This window comes from Pelodiscus sinensis, chromosome 7 (genome assembly GCF_049634645.1).
Source record: "Pelodiscus sinensis isolate JC-2024 chromosome 7, ASM4963464v1, whole genome shotgun sequence".
NCBI lineage: Eukaryota > Metazoa > Chordata > Testudines > Trionychidae > Pelodiscus > Pelodiscus sinensis.
The window spans coordinates 74,554,295-74,571,721 of NC_134717.1; the positions used below are offsets into that span (position 1 = coordinate 74,554,295).

Below are 17,427 nucleotides of genomic sequence, written 5' to 3' on the forward strand. Positions count from 1 at the left end.
GTCTCAGGCTCACGAACTGTCTTTGTTACAAGACCGTTCTCTCCCTTTCTCTTCTGATATAGTCAACATCACTGTCAAACATACTGCTCCATCCATATTCACCATGATCTTGTGCTCTGCCATCTGTCTGTTGTATCTGCCTGTGGTATGCCTCTGGTGTCATGCTTAGATTGTAAACTCTTTGGGGCAGGGAAGGCCTTTTTAGGCACTACTGCAGTACAAATAATAATCATTTATTTTATGTTTTGTACTACTGAAAATCCTAGGGTTTTGTAAACAGTCTCAAGGCCAGAGAAATTTCCAGAAGCCTGTAGTTAGGCAAGTATTCTGTTCATAGAAACTGGAATAAGATAAGCAATGCATTTCACATAAACAGCACTGAAAAACCATATTATGGTAGTGAATTTTGGTCACAATTGATCAATCCGATTCAAACTTGAGACCAAGAAGAGTAAGGTTATGTATATCTTATTACTTTTGAACTATACATTTCCTATTATAAACAAGGTCTAGTTTTAGTTGATGAAACTAAGGACTAGAACTGGAGGAAAGAAGAGATGATAGTGCTGGCGAGACTGAGTGTGAAGGAATGGACGAAGAGAATGAAAAGAGGGGGGTGAAGTTTGAGAGAAATAAAAGAAAAACAGGTGTAAAGATAGAAAACAGGAGAAAAATTAAGTCAATGAGGAATGAAATGATTGAGAAAATGTGGATGGTGCATTTCTTGTCATTGACAGACAGGGAATTTTGCCTAAAGAAAAGTTAATTTAGGTACTGGAAATTGCATGAGCAGTCAGGAAGACCTGAATTACATGGTTAAAGTGAAATCTTGGAACAAAAACAAATGTAAAATACTATGAGGGAAAGAGAGAAAACGTGGATGTATATTTCTTGCACTTCCAAAATTATTACTCCTCCCCTGTACAGCCCTTTCACTTATAATTACCTGAGACACTGTTTAATCTTGGGATTTTTTTTAATGGTCATAGATATTAACGTTAAATTGGATCATTCTATCGGAATCTGAAAATATTTTTAAAATGATAATTATATTTTCACAGCCACATCTGTACTTGTTATTGAGCAGTGCCAATATCCATCCCCGCAGTAAGAAATATACCATTCAGTAGACATGTTACTTGAATCCTCTGGTTAAGACCAATGAAAGGAGTCTTCTGGTAACAAGAAATCTCATTCAAATAAAAGAGGCGGCAGCATCACCCATTTTTATATTTTAGGGTATCACCTATTGCATTTCAATATACTGTGTTTCATATTATTATTGTTTGTATTATGATAATCCCTAGAAGCCTGGGTCATAAAGCAGAACTCCATTGTGCAGTACATACAGAATGAAAAGACAGTCCCTGTCCAAATACTAAGTTGTATTCACTAGAAACATACTACTGAAACAGATGTAAATGTAAATACAAAACTTCAGACTGAGGTCCATATATGATGATAAAATAAAGGTCATTCCCAGCAATAAGGTAGCACGGCATCCTTAATCCAACCCAAAGTGTCTAATGTATAAGGACTCAGTTCTGCCCTGATGTACACTCCTTGCAACCCCACTTCAGTCAATTGCACTATAGGAAAGTCAAGGGACAATTTTAGCCTTAACTCTTTATTAAATTCTATGAGAAGACTTCCCGTGGTGGCAGGTGGTGTCATTCAGAATATGCTACATTGCCTGCTAACACTGGAGAAGTGGATGCCCATTGCCACAGGTGGCATATCCCATTACTGACAATAAATGAGCAATATCAGCAGCTTGTTTTAAGTGCTTATTTAGGAAATTACCTAATAACCCTTCACATTTTCCAAAATTAGTTTTCAGTATTAAATTTTACCTATTTTTTTACCTCAGCAGCAAGAGAAGAGATCATTTCTTTGTTTTCTGATTCTTTGCCTGGAATAAATGTAACTTCAGCATTCTGTAAGTCTTCTTTAACATTCAGTATTCAGCTTCAGATGTGTTCCCAAAGGCTAACATTTCCATCATGTTACAATAAACAAGACCCATAGGCTTTGTGTCACTACCAACACTTACATTTCAGGTTGAGCTGAGCAGCAAAGATCATGGTAATTTGTGATGATAATCCTACCTAAGAATTAATCTAGACTGTTTTTCCCTTTTGTTCCACTTGGATTCAGATATCATCCCCATCACCAGGGTATCTGACCAAGCAACTCTGGGATTTAGCTAGCTAGAGCCCTTCCAAATGTAAATTCATAAGGAAATTACAATGATCAAAGGAGATATTTCTTGTCAAAAGTGATATTTCCATAAGCATTATTATCAGTTTGAATGGAGGGATTTTAGGAAGAATGATACACTTATTAGTTAATGAAAAAAAGTGTGACACTAGAGAACAGAGATTCTTATGACACACAAGATTAGTCTGTCATCATCATTACCAAACCTTTCTGCATTTACAAGAACAGTTTCTGTTAAAAAGGTGGGTATATATGCATGCACATACGTGATTAGATATACCCACAATTATATATACAAACACTTGGAGAGCCCACACCTTACTTGCTAGTGTCAGGTTCAGTTGATAGACAGCTAAGTCAGCCTCTTTTTATAGTCCATTTCTAAAATGAAACCATAAATTCTAAAGCTGGGCTTCATCATTGCAGAGAAAAAGCTTTTCCAGCCTATTGATGAAATATAACATTTGATAGGATTTATGGGGCCCAGATTCAGGAAGATCATTTGCAGAGCACTTAAAACTGATTTTCCTGCCCTTTGCCTTCCCTCCTCTCAAACGCACGTACCAAAAAGAAGCCATTAGTAATGAAAAATTATGAGGAAGAATTTGCTTGATTTCACACAAATGTCAGTTTGAGAAAGAGAAGGAAAAAAAGTCACAGGGATTTACTGTAAGGGGTCTGTCTAAAACCAGGCTGACTCTTTGTGAGAGGAATACTAACTTTGCTGCAAAACCAGGCACCTGGTATGTTTATTGTTATAATAAATTCATATATACAGCACAGTGCAGGATTATGAATTTATATTGTGCTCCCACCAACAGACAGTTGCAGAGTAGCCTCCTAAAGTTAAAAATAAAATAAAATAATACCCTGCTTCTGTACCTTGATAATGTTTCCTTCTGGCTAGTTTTATTAGAATGATAATTTCACAGAGGAAAATACATTCTCTGTAACTTGTGATCACAGTATCTGTCAAATGGTAGGAAATGAAGAAAACTGCCAGACAGTGTCAGATTTATTAGCAGCTCTAAGAAGTCCAAAATTAATGCATTTTCTTGTCTTTGATGGGTGAGATATCTATGTGCTGTACTTATCCTAATGGACAAGTGAAGGAAGTAGCACTCGTCAATTAGCTATCTCATTAAGCTGACTGCAGTTTCTCATGGAACACATAGAGGAGTGCTACCTGCTCACCTAGCCAGCCCTCAGATTTGTTGATGTTATGAAATATTTATAGTACATAGTGCTGAGAGGTTAGTGCTCCATTGTGCTAGATGTTGTACAAAAATATAAGATGACACCATTCCTGGTACATGAAACTTACAATCTCAGAAGACAGCTCACATATGAAGAGTGGGGGAAGTATCAGACAGTCAAATATATACCACTGTTATAAGCAGAGCTGCTAGTGACACTTTCCATTATAAGATCCTATTTTCATTTGCTTGTAACTTGGTGGAACTTTAACCATTCAGACTAAAATTTCCCATGTTGGGGTCTGCCTTAGGCTGATTTTTTTTGAAAAGTTAAAATTGTTTATCTGTTTTCACAGATTCCAAGGCCAGAATGAATTGTCGTCCAATCTCCTCTATAACAGAGGCCATAGAAATCCCCCAAAATGATTCCTAGAACACAGGGGTGATGGGGCACAGGCCACATCACTGGTCTCCACACGTGACTTCTTGTGCTGCTCCAGCCTGGCGCAGTGAAGGGACTACTCCCTCTCCGCCCAAGGCCCTGCCCCACCCCACCTCTTCCCTCATATCTCTTGTCCCGACCCATGCAGCCCAAGGGGCTAGCCAGGGTTTGGTGCCAGCAGCAGGGCTCACAGCTCTCATTAGCAATAGTGGGGGAACCAGAGGCACGAGACCCCCAACCCGCTCTGCTCCCCTGGCCATGTCATTTGGGAGAGGGGTGGAACCACTCCTCCCCCGCTCTGCATGCACTCCCCAGCAGGAAGTGGACCAGTGTAGCCAGGAGGGGGAGCTGAGTTAGTTGGAGCCCATACTGCTATGAGCACCAGCCCCGCCCCCCTTGCTAGTTCCTGGGGCGTCTCAGAGGCTTTGCCCTTTGCCTCTCTCGCCCACCCACCCCATGCACGTCACCCCGGCTACATCCAATATTGATTTTAAAAATTGCCAGTGATGGAGAATCCACCACAATACTTGTAAATTGTTCCATTGCTTAATTACCCTCACAGGCAAACATTTCCACCTTGTTTCCAGTTTAAATTTGTCTACCTTCAACTTCCACCCATTGGACATGTTGTATCCTGTCTCTGACAGATCGCATAGCCCCATATTAAATATTTGTTTCCCATGCAGATACTATATAGAGTCTAATCAAGTTGCTCCTTCACTTTCTCTTTGTTAAATAGATTGAGTTCTTTCAATCTATCAATATTTTGGCAACGAGATTAGAGAACAATACATTGAATTAACCATATTTAGTATTGGGTAAGCTGTAGTGCCTTTGTGCTTTGAATCAGGGTTTGGAATTTGGCAGGGGTGTCAGTGATGTGTTTTAGCCGCAAAAAATTTACCCCAATTTGGCCAAATTATAAACCTTACAGTTTTCATGTACTCAATAAACAAGCGAGTGGGAAGAGGGAGAATTTTTTTCTATTGGATCAACTTTTGTTGGTGAAAGAGAGAAACTACATAGAGATCTTTGTCTGATTTTGGAGATCTCTTTCAAGTGCTTGACTTTCCAGTATGAATATTTTAATGAAGTTATTTCTAATAAACTATGCACTATATCCACTAGCATTTTAAAACTTTCAAAAAAAAAAATAAAGGATGTGTATACTATCCCGATTTGCCTCACAATCCAGCCATTATTAACTGACTGACTGCTATATGGCCATCTCTGGAGAGACGGGTCTCCAGGATTGCTGTGAAGGTGGGGGAAGCTGTCACTTTACATACTAGAGAAGACTTTTATTTATGTGTAAGGCGCATCTAGGGGAAGAATTGGTATGAAAAGCTAACAAATGGGTGGATGAGGCTGGCATCCTAGCCTGTAAGGCATCCAGCAGATATCAGAAAGACAGGTGGAGATGTAGGAATGAGGGGAGAAACAGAGAAGTCAAGCATGGAAAGATAGATTTGTAAATCGTATTCCTAAGGATGGTCAGAGAAACAGTGTGATCGGGTATTACTGAAGAAGAAAGAGTTAAGAAGGAGAGGAAGACCCACTGAAAGATATGCATTAGAGCAGTGTTTCCCAATTTTATTTGGCCATGGAACCCCTATAGTTGCCTTAAAAAAAAAAAAAAGGACCCTGCCACATTTTGCTGAGCAAAAAAAAAAAAAAGCCCTCGCCATGGCTCTGTCTCTTTAACAGAGGGTGGGGGAGTGCCAGCTCTTTACGGAACCCTTGCTTTCGCTTCGCGGATCCTCAGGGTTCCCCGGAGCACCAATTGGGAAACACTGCATTAGAGAGAGCTCCGAACCAAAATGCTGGATCTAACCATTTGGGGTAAGTTCCAACTCCAAACCGAAGTGTATGGTTTGTTCCTTTCTTTACACTATTTATGGGGTGTCTTAAGCACTGACCACTGACTAAATTTAACACATGTAAGAAGCTAATGATGTAAAAAACAGCGTTGTCTTCAAGTCGTCATTGTCAAGTCCAAGTCGAATCTCAAGTCACTACAGTTCAAGTCGAGTCTCGAGTCCCTAAAGTCACTTTTGAGTCAAGTCCCAAGTCGAATCTCAAGTCTTAATTTAAAAAATGTCAAGTCATTTTTGTACAAGCCATCAGTATCGGCATATTCAGACAATTTTTTCACTAAGTCGATTTAACAAAATTAGCAAGTCTCAAGTCAAGTTTCAAGTCACAAACAATGAACCTGAGTCGAGTCTCAAGTTGATTCACCTAGGCGACATAAGTCGGATTCGAGTTTGTCGTGGGACTCGAGTCAACAACTCTGGTAAAAACTGAATGAGTCCCCTTTCCATCTGGAGTACAACTAAATCATTGGTTGTGGTGTACTTGGGCAGTGCATTATACAAAGATGGCTTTGTGCTGTTACGGCAATGCCTCTTTGTTGTTGCTTCTAGAAGATGTGCATATGCAACATGCACTCGAGACAATGTTTGGACCTGACGTGAAATCTGTTTATGCCTCAGTTGGAGAGAAAGTTCTTCGTCTGTCATGTGTACACCTGTGATCAGGCGTAGATGTTAGCCATAGCTTGAAAACGGGACCTTATCATTTTGACAGCTTAAATGAATTTGTCTTGCTGCACCACCCATGGCAAAGCGCAAGGTTTCAGTCCCTTGAACTGCAACTTCACCAAGGGAGTAACTCTTTTAAGCCCACTTTAGTGATATATGTATTAAGCATATCTCTGAACATCCATGTTGCATCTGAATTCAAAACCTTTTTGTATAATTTCAGTGTTTGGTGGTACATAAAGGTAGAAGGTAGACAAAATTAGATGTATGTGAAGATACACATCAACTGGAAAGAATAATAAATAATATCAGCCCGTCTGAATTTCAGATTGTAAGGATTCGAAGTCTCCATATAACTTACTTTTATTTACCAAGCAACATGTATGCTAGTACAGCCTAATCCAATTCAATCGCTGATGTTCATAAGAGCAGGCAATATATCCACTACTTTTTCAATAGTCCAGATTTGTTCTTTCATTATATTTGGCTTGTTATACAGCGAAGCGTAGGAGAGCATTACTCCAGATGTCTTTATTTGTTGGCTCCCTTCACCGTTTTTGTTGCTGTCAGCAGCAAAACTCAGTTACATCTCAACAGTGCAAATTCTCTTTGAATTTTTGGACGCCCTAACCAGTGCAATGTTGGAATGTGTGTGAATGTCTGCACAGTATGGTGATTGGAGTGCTTGATGTAAGAGAAGCTGGAAAATGGTTCCAGCTGGGGAGCATTCTTGAGGGAAGCACAAAATTCTCTCCAAATTGTCAGCATGCTGCTCAGTAAAAACATAAAAAATATATAACCGTTGGCCTGCTTTGCTTTCTTTAATGCACATACAGATATCACCAAAGGAAGCAACTTTCATTTTCAACAGTTTATATAAAATTATCCTTAAATTTTACTTTCATTTTACCATGTTTATTAATATATTTATTCTATCTGGTCATGAGGGGAAAGTGATCAGGAATAGTCAACATGGATTCACCAAAGGCAAGTCATGCTTGACTTAACTTATTGCCTTCTATGACAAAGTAACTGGCTCTGTGGAGATGGGGGAGGTAGTGGATGTGATATACTTTGACTTTAGCAAAGCTTTTGATATGTGGTCTCCCACAATATTCTTGCCAGCAAGTTAAAGAATTGTAGATTGGATAAATGGACTGAAAGGTGGATAGAAAGCTGGCTAGATTATCTGGCTGAGCAGGTAGTGATGAACGTCTAAGTCTGGTTGAGTCTGTCAAGCAGAGTGCCCCAACAGTCGATTCTGGGGCTAGTTTTGTTCAACATCTTTATTAATGACCTGGATGAGGGGATGGATTGCACCCTCAGCAAGTTCGCAGATGACACTAAGCTGGGGGAAAGGTAGATACTTGAGGGCAGGGATAGGGTCTAGAGTGACCTAGACAAATTGGAGGATTGGGCCACAAGAAATCTGATGAGGTTCAACAAGGACAAGTACAGAGTCCCAAGCACTGCTGGCTAAGTAGCAGTTGTGCAGAAAAAAATAAGCTGGATATGAGTCAACAGTGTGCCCTTATAGCCAACAAAGCTAACGGCATATTGGGGTGCATTAGAATAGCAGCATTGCCAGCAGATCTAGGGAAGTGATTATTCCCCTTTATTCAGCACTGGTGAGGCCACATTTCAAATTTTGTGTCCAATTCTTTGTCCCCCCATTACAGACAGGATGTGAACACTTTGGAGAGAATCTAGCAGAGAGCAACAAAAATCATTAGGGGGCTAGAACTCATGACTTACAAGGAGAGGCTGAGCGATTTTGGATTTATTTAATGTACAGAAGAGAAGAGTGAGGGGGGATTTGACAGCAGCCTTCAACTTCCTGAAGGGAGGCTCCAGAAAGGATGGATGGAGGCTGTTCTCAGTCGTGAGGGATGGCAGAATGAGGAGCAATGGGCTCCAGTTACAGTTGGGGAGGTCTAGGCTGAATATTAGGAAAAACTATTTCATTAGGAGGGTGGTGAAACACTGGAATGGGTTACCTAGGGCAGTGGTAGAATCTCCATCCCTAGAGGTTTTTAAGTCCCGGCTTGACAAAGCTCTGGCTGGGATGATTTAGTTGGGATTGATCCTGCTTTTTGCAAGGAGTTAGACTCCATGACCTTCTGAGGTCTCTTCCAACCCTATGATTCTATAGTGTGTGCTCTTGGTATATTTGTATAAATGTTTTACACTATATGTGTTTTAATAAATACAGTGTATTTGGCCATTAATAATAATCATGTGATTCTGAGAGCTTTGGTTCTTGTGATTTGTAATAAACATTGATAGTGTTACTAGTTTGTACTAAGCATTCAGTATGCTCCATCAAAATGGCAGCTCTAATTAGGTTCCTTGAATTAGCTAATGGATTTTCAGAAAGATAGCTTACAAAGCTCTTACAGCTGTCCAAGATATTCCTGCCATGGCAGAAAGACAAAAGGCCCCTGGAAGCTACAGACTTTAAAGCTCTAGAAATGCAGCTGACAGTTAAGGAGATAAATTGCATTTGTATTTTTCCCGTAAAAGTCCTAATACTAGATTAATGCTATCCCAGTAGTAATCATCCATTAAAAAACTCACTTTATAATAAGGATGCATTTTGACCATATGATCTATCTTCTCTCCTCTCCCTCTCCCAACATTTTGGGCAGGGAATAATTTTTTTCTTTTTAAGAAGAGTGGAGTAAATTATTTCTTGGACAGGTTACAAACTCAGTAAATTGTAACTTTTAAGTTTAGGAAACTTCATTGGTGACATTTTAAATGTACAATATTTTCTGTATAGGCCAGGTATTGTAGAAAGAAACCATACATTGAGTTAGTTCCTGCTGGTCTACAAATAGTGTGGATTTGCATGTATGTAACAGAGCAGAATGTAGTCCCTTGTGTATTACTTGAAGAGGTGTTTTCTTTGACATAAAAGATAAAGTCAGCCATAGGTTTGTTGTTTTCAGCAAAATGTATTTTAGGATATGAATTGCATTGCTCGCTATGATTGAGTTCTCAAATCCTCAATCCCATACTTCACATGAGCGCTCAGAAATTAACGCTGCAGTGCACTGTCACCCAAGAATCCTTCCACTTTTGCAGTAAATGTCCTGGAAGGGAGCCTCTTCCCATAATTCTTTAAAATGTTTTGTTTAATTGTTCTGCCTTTTAAAAAAATGGTTAACAAACTCTAGAGCAGAAAAACAAAAAATTTAGAAAAACTTAGTTGCCAATTGTATACAGGAATGATAACCATTAAGAAATATAACTGTTTCCTTGCAACGATTTAGTGTTCAGCATTTGCTTTGTTGAATTGTTAGAATGGCTGTAAATGGGGTGGGAGGGTTGAAAATGCACACACTGTGCTGATGTGACCTATACATCGCAAGTATGCCAGCTGCTTTTCTACAGTAAAAGAAAAAAAGAACAAAACCTTATTTTAATACAAAGTGCCAGAAATGGCAATTTAAGTACTTGTGCCTTGTAAATCCAAAAGAAATTACCTCAGAGAGAGAAGGCCCTCAATTATACCTAGCATGTGACTTTATCATGATGGATAAAAAGCATAATGGATATAATCTTTACCAAAGAAACCAGAAACTGTTGCGTTGTCTAGAGGCTACTGAAAATGCCGGGAAAGTCTGTTTTTCATTATTTTCACTGTGTATTGTTTATGGAGAGTTCAGTTGTTGTCAGCATCCGAGTTCCTAATCTGCCTCTCTCCTTAACGCTTCTGAGACACATTCAAATCTCAGATCAACAAGACAGAAGTAAACTGTTCATATGCCAGAAATTCAGGCTTTGCCATTAACTAGACTGAACTGTAAGCCACTTTTTTTATTAATTAAAATCTAGTGATTGCTTTCCCCTAACAGGCATATTAAATTTAGCAGAACAAAACAATCACTTTCCATCACAAGGAATACATGCTTGTTACGCACAAGAAATGTCTTTGAAAAATTGTCTTTCCCTCCCACTTGATCACAAATAATCAGCTTTAATTAGAATTACATATGACTCTTTCTTTTATACCTTTCAGAAGGGTAGCCGAGTTAGTCTGAAACAGGAAAAACTTAAAAACAACAGACAGTCTGGTAGCACTGTAAAGACTAACAAAACATGTAGATGGTATCATGAGCTTTCGTGAGCACAGTCCACTTCTTCAGATGACATTTGAAGAAGTGGGCTGTGCCCATGAAAGCTCATGATACCATCTACATGTTTTGTTGTCCTTACAGTGCTACCAGACTGTTGTTTTTAAGTTTTTCCTGTTACAGACTATGTTGTATACCTGTTTATGATGAGGTTAATGCTTTTGTTTGATAATTTTGTTTTTCTAAGGCAAAAGGAGATTGACATCTCATTTTCATATCATATTGTGATCATCAGCTACAGGTTGTAAAAGAAATAAAAATTGAGACAAAATGTGGCCCTGGATGAAGAGATGGTCCTAGCCTGAGTGTCTGGGCCATCTGGCACCACAAATAGGAAAAGGTGCTGCAGGTCACAAGGAAGAGGGGAAAATAATGGATTCTTCGTATCCAATCACAAAGATGATTTATAAACAGTTTTTTGGGGGAAACTCTATCTATCAGTCTCAAATAATTCCATAAGGCTCCTGTGAACACATTGTCAACTGGTTTGAGCAGGAAAAGGTTAATTGTACAGCTAATTGACCTGGTAAGACTAAGAAAGAAAGAACTTAAAAAAAAATTGAATCCACAAGAGCCTAAGAATATTATATACCTACTGTTCACTAAGCTCCTCATGTCAAATGGTCAGCAGTGATGTTATAAGGTCAGTAGGGCTCAATTTACATCCAGACAAATGATGGTCATGTGCTGCTTTAGGAGGTTTTGACCTTTTGGATCTAAGTGGCTGTAGTGCTTTTATATTAGTCTGCAGAATTGAAAGGTGACAGCATATGTTTGGCAGAGCAACTTTTATGACTTTTGTTTTAGGTATTATAGAGCAAATTATAAGTCAAGGATGTTCATCAGAAATTTTAGTATGTGGATTTAAACATACAAATTAAGTTGTAATCTCTGATTTTGTTTTTCTTCTAATTATCTGTGCATGCATGCAGCTTTATATGTATTTGGGCATGTTTATAGATATAGCATTATGCATGTACTTATCTGCTTCTTGTCTATCAGCCTATGTATAGACACACCTCTTAATATATCCCCATGCAAATGGTTAAGTGGAATTCCAGACTCTGGTCCCAGAATCCAACATGTATTCCAAGAGTTGCCAAATTAAGCATGCTGCTGTAGCCCCCTTTTATATTGGCAATGTCTGTAATTACATAAATATACAAGGCAACATGCTCAGAGCAGAAAGGCAAATTCTACAGAGTCCATCAAGCTCATGGAATTTCCATGGCTTAAAATGTTAAAGATTTACATTTCCTAGATTTGCTTGTAAATGCCTGATGTATATCCTTAAAACTTGAGTTGTCTCTATATGAAACTTAAAGATATTGCTTTGTTATCTTGCAGGTTCTGGAATTGTCAATGAGAATTTTTCTGACAAGTCCTTTATTGGAATATCATTCATTTACTCAAGTGCAGATGTCAATAACAAAAGCTCATTGCTTCCTAAACTATCTTTCTTTCAGTGGCTGACAAAGATGAAAGTTGAAATATTGTAGAATTATGTTCTCACTACGGATTTTCATTTTATCGTTTTTTTCAACCGTTTTTCTCTTTCTATTATTGAGGTTGCTAAAATACCTTGATAAAAAATGTAACATTTTGGTGAATGGAAATAAATGCTGGCATCATACTGTATCCTTTGAAATGCTTTGGTCTTGACGTCTTAAATGAGAGGTGAAATAGATGAACAATGCTAATGTATATGTGGTTTATTGTATTTCTTTATAATCTATATGCATGCTCAAGGCAGCATATTCTCTTCAATAGCTATAATATAATTAGTTTTGTATTATTAAAGGTAGTGAATGGAAGATTCAGCCCACTCTTTTGAATCAACATGAGATTCAGTTTGTATTTTATTCATTTGTGAATGAAAGCTTCAGCAAAGTATTCATTTTTCACAATTGTTGAAAAATGTAACCCCCAAGTTGCTTATAGGCTGCTAGTCAACCGAGTAAAATTAGATCCTGAGGTAAATGACTGAAAAGAAAACCTTTGCAATATTAATACATATAGGAAACCCGCTAGAAAGGAAATCTTCTTTTAGAAATGTCTGAGTATGTCTTTAAATGATACAGCTGACTCCTTACAGGCCGCATTTGTTTGTAATTTGCAGTGTGTTTCAACAAGTGCAAAGACACAAATCTAGCTGAGAGTCTCCTCTTGGCCACTAAATGGGTTGTGAAAGGACCCATCCATTGAATCCCTAGGGCTACGTCTACACTGCAGAGTTTTTGTGCAAAAACTCACAGTGTCCACACTACAAGCATGTTTTCGTGCAAGAAAAAGTACAGTAGATCATCAGAAGACAGGGCTTTTTGTGCAAGAGTTATTCCTCTTTCTACGAAGAATAAGCCTTTTTACACAAGAGCTCTTGCGCAAAAAGGCATGTGTGGACAGACACATGGGTTTATTGCTCAAGAAACCCCTATCGGAAAAAGCACAGGTGCTCTGATGGCCATTCTGTGAAAGCACATGTCAGTGTGGACACGCTGTTGTGCAAGAACTTTTTGCGGAAGATCTCGTCTGCAAAAAGTTCTTGCACAGCCAGCCTGCAGTGTAGATGTAGCCTAGGTATCTGAGACCTCTGGAGTCTGAACATGCACTGTCCCTATCTTGCGGGCTCTAGGCACACTCTTAAAATGCAGATCCTCTGTCTAGCACCCTCCCATAAGAGTTGCCTATTGCCCAGCCCCTGGAATTAATGATGAACCCTCAGACTACCCCCATAGCTTAAACACACTTAGGACTCCAGCCTCCTCTATGGGTTATATGAATAATGTGACACACAATTTTGCACAGGAATCTAAAATTATTGCTCTGTACTTAATTTCATGGATAATATAGAATTCTATGTAAAAAACACACTACAATGATTTCCCCATTCACAGTTTCCTAACCATTACAGAGCAGTCTTAAGCCTGAGGTTGAAGTCATCTGGGAGCTGTCCAGGATACTGCTCTTGACCAGTGACCATACAGTCATTAGAGTTAGATTCCCTCCATTGTCCTAAGTCTGTTGTGTACCCTCCTGTCAACCATGATGGCTACACAAACCAGCATTCTGTGATACAGCAATTTCATGATGCCAAATTCATAATATCGATCAGAATTTTTAAGTTGTACATGTAGATTCCCCAGCTTGTTACATGTAATAAGACATTGCATGATATAAAAATGGCATTTTTTACTTGAACAAGTGACATTGAAATCTCTGTGCCAGATCTGAGCCATAAAAATACATGTTAAATGTTGTTGATGATGCATCGATGCCACAAAAAAAATTAACTTGTGTGTCATGTTGTGAAACGCTATTATCATGCTGGTTTCTCTAGCTCCACTGAACGCTTCAGAAAGAAAGTCAATGGAATAAAATGTAATATTGTTTTACATGCCCCCAAATTGACTCATATGCTATCTTTGTGCAAAATTGTGAATGCCATTTGTAATCTTCAGTCTCAGTTGGAGAATGCACTGGGTGGCAGACGTCTAGTGGACACACTCTGTCTGAGAAGCTGCCACAAAGCAAGCCAAAAATTGGAATTGCACAATTTCAAAATAAAAATAATAATACATCCCAAATAAGGAAAATGTTGCAATTTTTCATGGAATGGCAATCTCATAAAATTTAGTTTCCAGTATTTTGAAATGTGCCATTTTGATTTTTTCAACTGGTTTCATGTTGAAGTGTAGAACATTTCATTTTGATGTATTTGAAATGTTTTGAGTTGAAAAAGGTAAAAACAAACGTTTCTACCTTGTTTTGATCCATAACAGAAAACACACTAGAGACCGTTTGTATTCGAATTTTCTGTGCATCACTCAGACCTCATAAGGGAGGAGAGAGCAAGGTTATGCTCTGTCTCAGGAAAACAAAGCAAAAAACTCTTAATACCCTCCTGAATGGGAAGTGAAAAGAGGGCATTGGTGGGAGAAGCATGTGAAAGCACAACTCTGAGGTAACAGGGCAGGCAGGTCTGTTTGCTGGTCACCACTGTGACACTGACTTTCTGGCATGCTGGGGAAAGAGTCAAGTACCACAGCTCTCTGGTCCCATCTGAGGAGGAATTGGAAGTGAACCCAGGCCCCCTACTACCAGCAACAGCCAGGTTCCCTCTAAGGCCTCGCAGCTGAATCAGCCTCGCCCAGCCAGGGTCTCAGAGCTCCACATACAGAGCTGTCTGGCTGGGGGAGGAACACTTCTGCCTCAGCAGCAGCAGCAACTGAAGGGCAGAGCAGCCAATCTCTCCCAACTGGTATGGACAGGTCCCATCTCATGCTACTCTCCCAGCTCCTATTTTATGGGAATGGGACCAAGCATGGACAAGAGCAGGTGACCAAACTGCCCTCTATTGCAGCTCAGTAGAGGTAGTAGTTGCAAACTAAAAGCAGCAACCTACTGCCCCTCCTGGTTGAGTTTTAGGCCAGCTGCTGCTGCCTATCCCTATGAAAGAGTTACTTTACAGAAACACAACAGGGTAGCCATTCTGGCATACAGCAAACTTCTCATTTTGATTTGTGGGCTAGGTTGCAGTTACAGGGGATCCCAGGACTCCCCCTTAGGAGCCATATGCACAGCCCTTGCATGCATTCCTCCCGGCTGTATTGTGGCTTCTGTATGAAGCCAGAACAGATGTGAAATCTTGAAAAATCTATGCATGAAATTATTCTGTGACCATGAAACACACACAACTGTTAACAAGCCAAACATGGTACAAAATGTCTTGCTGTTTTCACAGTTTTTGTGAGGAGAACAAAGTGACACAAGGTACACATGTGTTTCCTCCTGATGCCTCCTTCTGAACCCTATCAAGCTAAACAAAGCCCCACAGACAACAGAGATGAACGTCATGAATAAAGCAAATGTGGTGTGAAAGAACTTTCTGTTTGCATAGTATTAGTGCAACTCCCCTTCCAAAAAGATTATAAAAGTGGGGATGAAGGTATATTTCAACTCTCACCCCACCCCAGGGACACCTAAGGTACAAAAATCACCTCAGCAGTGTCTTCCTTTCTCTTCACCCTCTTTGCCTCCACCCCTGGATTCAGGGTCTTCCAACAGACTGCCGATTGATGTGCTCTCATGTGTCAGGGTGAGGTCTTCTGGTAGCCAGCGTCTGTTCGTTCTGAATGAGCACCTCTCCACATTCCCTGTGGGATACAGGAGCCAGTGCATGCTGCACTAGAGAGGCACTTTGAATAGAGGTGTGATGACAGAAAGGAGAAATGGGTGACAGCCAGCTGATCCAGTGCTGACCACATACCCGACTTCATCTGCCAGTAACAAAGAGTGGTGCTGCAGATGCTCCCTGTCAGTTTCTTTCTCAGGGCTTACTGACTCTTCCAGAGTAACAGAAGCCTAAATAACCCCAAGCGCTGTCATTAGGAGGGGAAAGTCAAATGCCTAGTTACAACATGGGGAATAACTGACTACGTGGCAGTACTGCTGGAAACAGTCGAGGGATTATAGTGGATCAGAACTTGAATGTGAGTCAGCAATGTGATCTAGTTGTATGAAAGGCTAATATCATCCCAGAATGTGTGTGTAAAACACTGAGGTAATTGTCCTACTCTACTTGACACTGGTGAGGCCTCATTTGGAGTGCAGTATTCACTTTTGGGCACCACGCTTTAGAAAAGAAGTGGGCAAGTTGGAGAGAGTTCAGAACAGAACATCAAAACGTTAAAAGATCTAGAAAATCTGAGCTATAAGAAAAGGTTAAAAAAACTGGGCATGTTTAATCTTAAAAAAGGAAAACCGAGAGGGGACCTGATACAAGTCTTCAAAATGTTGAGGGCTGTTAAAAAGAAGGTGGAGATCAGTTGTTCTCCAGGTCCACTGAAGGTAATGTTTTAATATGTAGCAAGGGAGTTTTAGGTTAGGAAAAACTTCCAAACTATAGGAGCAGTTACGCACTAAAGCTTCCAAGAGACTGAGGAAGTCCCATCATTGGAAATATTTAAGATCAGGCTGGACAATCATCTGTCAGGAATGACTTAGGCTTATTTGAACCTGCCTCAGGGTAGGGGACTGGAGTTGATTACCTCTGCAGGCTCCTTTCAAGCCTACATTTCTGTCATTCACGCCAACCTCAGCCACTTCTGATTCAGTCTCATTAAATTAATGAAAATCGTTCTGAAATCTGCTAGTCTGAAATCTGAAAGTCTTCTGGCTTTGTATGGAGTGGGCACCTCATTTGAAATCTTTTCTTACCAGGTAACAACTCCATAGCTGCCTTAATTTTTTTGTGTGTGAATGTGTGAGATGAGGTGCATTGTCTCACTCTGTATGTGAAGAACATATCGTGTGAGAAGCTAAGTCAATGAAATAAGTTATGCAGTAAATTGTGTAAGTGACAAAGTCTGTGGTAATTTTTAGTTCTTTCAGGAGGTGAGTTCCAAAGTGTACATTTTGCGCCTGCAGTAATTCAGTCTCCTGCATTCACAAACTTCAGTGAGGCATTCCAGTGGGTCTGCTTAATATAAATTGACTTTTACTGGCAGATTGTTTATATATTTCTTCTGTCAGGTCAGGCTTTTCAGCATAAGCAGACATGCATCCTAAGCATTTGAATTGGTATTCTTCTACTGTTCTCCTACTTGAGAACTGATATCTGATCAAACCCATATTTTAATTATGTATTTATAGGCAGATGGGGGAATAGTTTACAGGCAACGTATGATCTTCCCTGCAAATGTCAGAAAATTGTGGATTTTTTTAATATTGCCTTATCAGTTTCTTTTTTTATTACTGATGACTTCATTCTGCCTGAATTCAATGCTTCAGTTTCTTTGGGGTAAACTAATAGATTATGTATGCGATATTTGCACAGCACTGATTGAATTCATCTGGTGAGTTTGAATGTGGTTCATATATTCACATAA

General features: G+C 39.5%; 1 protein-coding gene across 6 annotated transcripts in view; it reads left to right on the forward strand.

Annotated features, from left to right (window-relative positions):
* Positions 1-17,427, forward strand: part of PARD3B (par-3 family cell polarity regulator beta) — a 604,960-nt gene that overhangs the window by 513,216 nt on the left and 74,317 nt on the right. The window contains exon 21 of one of the 6 annotated variants that reach the window (XM_075934327.1): positions 11,888-12,139. The exons of the other annotated variants lie outside the window; for them this stretch is intronic. Coding sequence (XP_075790442.1) covers positions 11,888-11,906 — 19 coding nt within the window. The 3' untranslated portion in view covers positions 11,907-12,139. Of the gene's footprint in view, positions 1-11,887; positions 12,140-17,427 lie in introns of those variants that run through there. 6 annotated transcript variants of the gene reach the window in all.